Source organism: Mirounga angustirostris, unplaced genomic scaffold (assembly GCF_029215605.1).
Source record: "Mirounga angustirostris isolate CCGP_5_RB_7025 unplaced genomic scaffold, mMirAng1.0.hap1 SCAF_7, whole genome shotgun sequence".
NCBI lineage: Eukaryota > Metazoa > Chordata > Mammalia > Carnivora > Phocidae > Mirounga > Mirounga angustirostris.
Window position 1 is genome coordinate 15,776,723 of NW_026991715.1, and position 8,176 is coordinate 15,784,898.

Consider the following 8,176-nt stretch of genomic DNA (forward strand, 5'->3'; position numbering starts at 1 on the left):
GTTTTAAAATTCAGCTTTCTGGGGTGCCTGGGTGGCTCCGCTCAGTCGGTTGAGCATCCAGCTCTTGATTTCAGCTAGGTCATGGTCTCAGGGTTGTGAGATTGAGCCCTGTGCTGGGCTCCATGCCTAGCATGCTTGAGATTCTCTGTCATCCTCACCCTCTGCTCCTTCACCCCCACCCCCTGCTCACATGCTGTCTCTCTCAAAATAAATAAATAACTAAAATAAAATAAAACAGAATTGAGCTTTCCTCCTTTGTTGACTAGAGTGTCTGTATTTGAACCTAAAGGCCTTAACCGTATAACCTCCAACAACTTAACTTCCTTATGTTATTCTACGTTAATTAATGTTTAAAATGTCTCTGTTCTATAAACTTCTTCACTGAGGTGAAACTATTGATCTATTTTTTTTTTAAGGATTTTATTTTTAAGTAATTTCTATACCCAACATGGGGCTTGAACTCACGACCCTGAGATCAAGAGTTGCACGCTGTATGGACTGAGCCAGCCAGACTCCCTTGATTTGACTATTTTGAACAACTTCTTTATAAAAAAGTCATCTTGAAAAATAAAGGATTTTCTAAATTTTTCTAAATGACAGATAATGTATAATGTAGAAAGCACCACATGAACTTGGAAACTAAAAATGTTCACATTTCAGTTGGTTTATTTTACTCTCCTATTGTGAAGAAAAAAAACAAACACATTGCTCTCTTCCTACTTTTGACAGCTGTTGACCTAAAAAGTGGTTCTGGAAAAGTGTATCAAGGTCCTGCAAAAGGCTCTGCTGACGCAACCTTCACACTTTCAGATGAAGATTTCATGGACGTGGTCCTGGGCAAGCTCGACCCTCAGAAGGTAATGTCCTGACATGCCCATTCATCATCATTGCTTCCTGTTTGACCAGGCAGTTGTTAGCTGGCTCCCAAATGTGACTTAGAAGACAAGTTCCTTACCACTGTGAAGGAGACTCGGGGGATCTCAGTATCTGGGTTGCAGATCATATATATTTTTAGTGGAGTTCCACACAACCCCCTTTAAAGTGGAATTTCTTCTTCAGCATAGAGTGAAACGGTATAAAACCCACACCTAGACCTTTACATACATTCTGTCATTAGTTCGAAAGTGAAAAACCATATACTAGTAGATACTTCCTAAAATTTGAAATTCATTCCTGGTGTACAAGATTAAGAACTTGTCTTAACAGTCATCATTGAAAACTGGAAATAGTAGAATAGGCCAATAAGAGCCGGTGTCTTACTTAAGGTGAGACCCTTAGAGGCTTTTCCGTGGAGAATACCAATGAGGACAAGAGTGCCCTCTCTGACCATTATTCGTGAATATCGTTCTGAAGCTTTTGGCCAATCCACAAACACACAAAATTAAAGAAACTGATGTAACAATTAGAATGGAAGAGACACCCTTGTTACTTTGAAACCCTGATTATGTAGCTAGAAATCCCAAGAGAATCAACTACTGATTCTTAAAATGAAGGACTTCGAGCCAGTGGTCGAATGCCCGATCATTATTAAAAAATCGCTTTCTCACAGTAGCAAACCCAACTAGAAGATAGCACTGGAAAAGAAGTTGTTTATAATCCCAACCCAAACTACAGAATATCGGTGACTTCCCTAAGAAGGAAAGCTTGTTGGAAGACAGTCATGCACGTTTACAGGGAGCAGAGCCGTTTCAGTACATGAGAAAGTGCAGTTTTCCCGGATTCTTAGAAGGACTAATTTAAAAAGAATTGTCAAGTAGTACAGTAGGATCTTTGACATCAGATAGATCCGAGTCTGACTCTAAGCTCTGCCACTTTCTCTCTCAGTCTCGATTTTCTCATTGGTAAAGTTACTACAATAATCGTCATAATCCCAAAGGCCTGTTATAATTCAGTCTCATAACATATACAGCGCTTGGCACCCCGTGACCTCAGTTGATTCCTTCGCAGAAACGCATTCAGCCCTCACTGATTCGGGGGCTTGGTGTGGCGGAACAAGACGGTGCCCTACCGTCTGAGCTTAGTTCTAGAGGGAGCGGGAAGGAAATCTGATTTCGGGTATGAAGAAGAATCCGGCAGAGCAATGGGTGAGAGCCGGGCTCGGCCCCCTTTTTCTGGAAAGGGTCGCCTCATGCACATTCTCGGCTGTGTGGCCCGATGATCTGCGGTGCACATGCACAGTCCAGCCACTGTGGAGGCAAAGCAGCTGCAGATAATAGGGAGACAGAGGAGGGGGGCTGTGTCCCAGTAAAAGTGCACGCGTGGAAACAGGCCGCAGACCAGTTTGGCCCGCGGGCTGTGGTTTGCCGGCCCCTGGATTAGAGTGTGACGGGGTAGAGGGAGGGTTTCGGACGGGCCTGTCCAGAAAGACCCGAGAGAGCGCTGACCACCGTGAGGGGACGAGCTGTGAGGCCGGGGAAGCCGCGTGTGGAGGCAGGAGGGCTTGCTGGAGCGCTGGAGCGGGGAGGAGGTCGCATGAGCGGTGGGGGCCGAGCAGGAGGTGATGGCAGACGGGGGAAGGGCTAGTGTGCCGGGACCTTCGGGGCCACCTCGGTGGCTTCCTTCATGATTCCTGAGAATGGCTGCTCCAGCAGGGGACTCATAGTTCATTCGTCTCACTTCTTACTATCCTTCACGCCATCCCCAGTCCGTTTTAGTCCTTATCGGCAGCCTAAAGTGTGCAACTTAAGAACATCTCTGTTTCCCAGCACCCTCACCTATCTCTGTTCACTTGGTCTCTTGTTCCTGCTCCTACGGTTAAGCTTCACAGAGGCCTCCCATTTGTTGACACAACCCTTCCTCTTGGCTTCTCTCCCTGGTCCATTCCCGTCATAGCCCCTGGAAATACCCTCCCCTCCCTTCTCTCTCTCATCTCCCTTGCCCGAAGACTCCACCCTTTGAACCCCACTCTCCGCCATCTTTATATCCGTCCCTGAATAGGTGAATGGGGCGAAAAGCCACACATCACGACAGATTGGCTTCCTTCGAAGTTCTGGATCCCAAGCCTCACACAGTCTCTCCGCGCCGTCCAGCGGTCTGACTCTGGTCTCCAGCCAGCTTCCAGTCCTCTTGTCTGCGATGACTCTTTCATACTTGTCTTCTCAAAGCTCCCACATGCCTGCCTCTCTTTCATTTTTGCCCGATGGCCTTTCTTGCTTCATTGGAAAAAGAAGGTTTTCAGATGAAAACTTTGGCCAGTCCATCAGCAGGTCTGCTGTCGCAGCATCTGCCCCATCTCCTTTTCTTCCCTTGCCTTACGTGAAGCAAGTCTCCCCCTTCCCGTCAGAGACTGGTCCCTTCTCTTCCATTCCGGTCACTAATGCTTCTCCTCTCCTCTCCTTTCCCCACGAGTCTCCCTGTCCCACTGCGCCAGTCTCCTGCAGCCACAGGCGAGCTAACCTCTCGATTTTAAACCAACACCCTCTTTGGATATCCGATCCCCATCCAGCATGCCATATCATGTTTAAAAAAAACGTTAAAAAGAAACTGGTGAAACTGGTTTTAAATAATACATTTTATTTAACCCAGTACAGCTAATTATCATTTCACCCTGTATTCAGTAGAAAAGTATTGAGATATTTTATATCCTTTTTTAAAAATTTTTATTTATTTATTTGAGTGAGAGAGGGCACAAGCAGGGGGAGGGGCAGAGGGAGAGGGAGAAGCAGGCTCCCTGCTGAACGGGGAGCCCGATGCGGGGCTCGATCCCAGGACCCTGAGATCATGACCTGAGCCAAAAGCAGACGCTTAACCAACTGAGCCACCCAGGTGCCTCTTTATGTCCTTTTTTAAAAACTAAATCCGGGGTCTGTTTTACACTGTTAGTGCATCTCATCCAGGACTTATCACATTTCACGTGCTAGCGGCCCCTTTGTTGGGCAGCAGAGGCTTACACGTTCGGTCTTGACTCTGCTATTCTGCCCCCTCTTCCCTCACTTCCACATCCATTACGCCGCTGGTACTGTTCTTACAAAGCTCACTGATGACTTCCACTTTACCAGCCAATGGATATTTCTCTGTCTTGTTCAACCTTTGAGTAGCATTCAACTCAGTTAACCACCAACTTCTTGAAATAATTTCACTCCTTGGCTTTCTTGACGCCATTTTCTTGTATTCTGTCTCTACCTTTGGCTTTTCCTAATCTTCTTTGGTGTCTTCTTCTTCCACCCCAACCGTTAAATGTGGTGCCTCTTCTCAGGGCTCATTTCAGGGCTCTTCTGTAAATAACAGTCTCTCCCCCAGTGTGTTCATCCATCTTGTGGTGTTTGAAGTCTCATATATGTTGACAGCTCATAGGCCTGTGAATGCCTGACCTACTTGTCTTCTCTGTGCTCCGTAGTGATGTAAGCAACTGCGCCTGACCTCTCTGATGCGAAGTCTTACTGGCATCTCCCACTGACTGTGTCTAAGATAGAACTCATGATTTCCTTTTCTCCCCTAGTCTTTTCCACCTCCGTAAATGGCACCACTATCTACCTACCAGAGTTAACATGCTTGGTAACGTAAGAATTGTCTTGGCTTTTTCCTATACCTCTGTATTCTTTTTGTCCTTAATTCTGCCTGATCTTTTTCCAGAATAAATCTTATGTTCATCCTTTCCTCCCCATCACTAGAGATACCACCACGATCCAAGCCCCCAAGCATCTCTGCTGGCTTTTGGCAGCAGCTTCCTGGCAGGTCTTACTGCCCCCATCCTTGCCTGTCCCCCCAGGATCCAGAGTAATCCTTTAAGAAATGTAAATTAGATGATAGGTCACCTCACCTGAAAACATCTCTAAGATTTCCTTTTGGACATGGATCAAATCCAAACTACCTATTATCGTGTCCTACCTGACGATTTTCTTGCCGGTGTTTCTAGCTTCAGCCCACACTGCTTGCCTCCCCGCTTAGAGTGCTGCTTCCATTCCCATTGTCCTTTCTCGAAAGTCCTTCCTGTCAGCGTTTATTCCTTCGGTGTCTATGTGTTTGCCTTTTCTGGAATCTGTCCCCCAGCTTTTTGTGTAGCCGGCTTCAGTTCATGCAAAGTAGTTCCTTTCTGTTACAGTCTCTGAGAGCTTCCCATTTCCTCCTTCATAGCATGGATAACAGGTCTTAATTACTTGTTTACATTTTATTTTTTGACTCCCCTACTATAATGTTGACTTCATGAGAACAGAGAGCAGTATCTGTTTCCTGCCGAGGATATCACCTGGTATACTGTGGACACTCAGTAATACTTGAGTAAATTAAAGCAAGGATAAAATAAGGAACAGAAGCTCAACAACAGCAATTTAGGCCATGTAGAAACTGGAAACTTCACCATGTCAGACTCCATAAGATATTCCCATAAGCCTGGGGGAAATAATAAAGAGAACGATGATACATGGTTTAGTGGTATTGATAGCCTTTGCAAAATTCTGGAAAGCACTAAATATAAAAAACAGGGCAAAAGATATGAACCAGTAATTAGTAGAGAAATAGAAATGACTCACATGCCTAAGAAAAACTACTCGTTTTTCCCAGTATCCACAAAATGCAAATTAAAGGATGTCATCTTGCCTCACGTTTTCAGAGATTATGTTATAGTTGGGGCAAGAGAATTTACGTGTAGTTTCAGGGAACATACATTCGAAAGAGTCTTTCTGGAAGGCACTGTGGCAGAGCTTCTGACTTTCTTCCTTGATGGCGACTTACGGTCTCAGTACTTTTTGCCTGGCACTCCCAGGCCAAAAGAAATACCCAGCGGTCCAGTTTATGAAGTAGTTAGGTCCAAACAAAAGTTGTGTGTCACCGCTGTCACTATTTGCCTTGAAAATTTTAAGTATTCCTTCCCGTGCCCGTGAATTTGCTGCCCAGCCGCTGTGTGTGGTTTGGAAGCTGGTGATACTGAGCGTGGTCAGGAACCTTATTTTATTTTATTTTATTTTATTTTATTTATTTATTTATTTTTTTAAAGATTTTATTTATTTGCGAGAGAGAGAATGAGAGAGAGCACATGAGGGGGGGAGGGTCAGAGGCAGAAGCAGGCTCCCCGCCGAGCAGGGAGCCCGATGCGGGACTCGATCCAGGGACTCCAGGATCATGACCTGAGCCGAAGGCAGTCGCTTAACCAACTGAGCCACCCAGGCGCCCCAGGAACCTTATTTTAGAAAGGTCCTGATTCAGTAGTTTCTTCTTTAGGAACCTGCCCTAAGGAATACAGATCTATTCCGTCACTCCGTGACAACCATCGCATGTTGGTTTTGGTGGATTTACTTCAAGGAGTTAAGTGTTCTTATCTGAGGTTGCACGTCCCTCTCGGAGCTGGTACCAAGCGGGCAGGTGTCTGTACTGACCCCCCTGCGGGGCTGTGGGCACAGTGCCCGTAACTGCACAGCAAAAGCAGGTTTAGTTTTGAAGTTGCAGTCTCCCATTTGAACACCGAGCACTTGATCCCGATTGACTGAGTTCTTTTATTTTTGCCGGGCTAAGAAGTTTAAGAGGCTTAAAGAGCTTTTGCTTCTCCTCCTTCTAAGATTAAGTTGCTGCTCGTTGCTAAGTGCTGGCCTGGTCCCCCTTCCTGCTGGCTCGGGGGCCTGGCATGGGTTAGGAAAGCTCTCGGACCTGAAGTTGGCCCCACTGTCCCCTGGCCGTAAACCGATGCCCAGTCTGCCCACTGCGGGCTCGTGGTTGTGCTTCTCGAGCGAGATCATATTTGTAGGGCTGCTTTCCAATGGTAAGTAGTAGTCATCACGGCTCTTATGATTTTTTTCAATCTATCTAAAAATCTTGGGGCTTCTTTTTCCCTTTGTATTCCATATACTGTTTTCTCAGCTATACAAACTGTGATGGTTTTGTTTCTCTTGAGAGGGACGTTGACACTGAAGGTGATCTTAAGCAACTTGCGCAAGCCTCTGCGTCAGGTGGGGTCCAGAGGTGATTCTGGAGCCCATGGTGTTGGACTGTGCAAGGCCTGGCTTGGTTTGGTTTGCGCCTCCTGCCTGTCACACGCTAAGCTAAGCGCTTGCCACACTGATTGGTTCAGCTCCGCAGCAGAGCTGCATTATTTAGGTCCTCTTGTCATGCCTCTTGGATACAAGGAGGCCGGAGCTCAGGGAGGTGGAGGAATTTGCCCCAGCTCCCCTTGCTTGTAAGTGGCAGAGCCTGGGTCTTAACCCAGCCCTTCTGAGGCGACAGCACAGGGTCGATCTGCTACTTTGTGACATGACCTTATTTTGTCAGGACGTGGCTTTCTGTTTCATGAAGGTGTCATAAATATTTTTACTGTTAGGAATACAGCCAAGCCTTTTATTCGTAGGGTCTCAAATTCACATTTAAGAACATAGACTGCCATCCAAGTGTGGGTTGAAGCAGAACTCACAAGTCTGTTGGTTCAGACAGATTATTCTGTGGTTTTCCAAAATACACTCCCCCCCCTTAGATATCTAGAAATATGGGTGCTATCTATAATCATTAAAGTATCGTTGCTGTATAAAAGTTGCCTTTGTTGTCCAGAGTTGTTATCTCCATTGTATTCAGTGTGACCAATGATCTTTTTAAAAAAGAAATGAAATGTAACGTGATAAAGTCTGACAATCTTTTTTTCCTCTCTCCTTTCTAGGCATTCTTTAATGGCCGACTGAAGGCCAGAGGGAACATCATGCTGAGCCAGAAGCTTCAGATGATTCTTAAAGACTATGCCAAGCTCTGAAGGACACACTACATTATGAATAAGAATAGAAAAATTAAATACTCTCTTCACCCAGATATGCAAAACTGATTAAGCAAAAGTGATCAAAACTAAGACACAGGGAAGCTGCTTACCATTTTCAGGTTTTAGATAACTTCTGAGATTTTAATTTTTTACTAATTTTTCACATTATCATTCTTTTTACAAGAACCTGTAAGCCAGCACATAATATCTTTCTGTTCTTAGAGCTCTGTCTTCATAATAAAAAATTTTCACCCAAGTCTTTAGAATTGTGATAGCATTTATAAGTGGAAAGGAAAATTAGATGAGGAAAGGCCACTTTGAAGTCTTTTACACTTTGTTTTGTTATTTTCTGGTCTCTAACTTACTGATACCCCAGTTTTAACATGAATTGTCACACGTATTCACTTGTTTTTCATACTTTGCTGTAACAGTGTCCTGCTTTAAGGGAGGGGAAGGGTCTTTATGTTCCCAAATAGTTTTCTTTCTTCTCTCCTCTGTTTTGCTGGA

At 45.0% G+C, this 8,176-nt stretch overlaps 1 protein-coding gene across 1 annotated transcript in view; it reads left to right on the forward strand.

The window, feature by feature from the left end:
• HSD17B4 (hydroxysteroid 17-beta dehydrogenase 4) overlaps positions 1–7,925 on the forward strand; it is an 89,858-nt gene extending 81,933 nt beyond the window's left edge. Inside the window, exons 23-24 of the mRNA XM_064595810.1 lie at positions 730–857; positions 7,577–7,925. Coding sequence (XP_064451880.1) covers positions 730–857; positions 7,577–7,666 — 218 coding nt within the window. The 3' untranslated portion in view covers positions 7,667–7,925. The remainder of the gene's footprint in view (positions 1–729; positions 858–7,576) is intronic.
• The last annotated feature ends 251 nt before the right edge of the window (positions 7,926–8,176 follow it).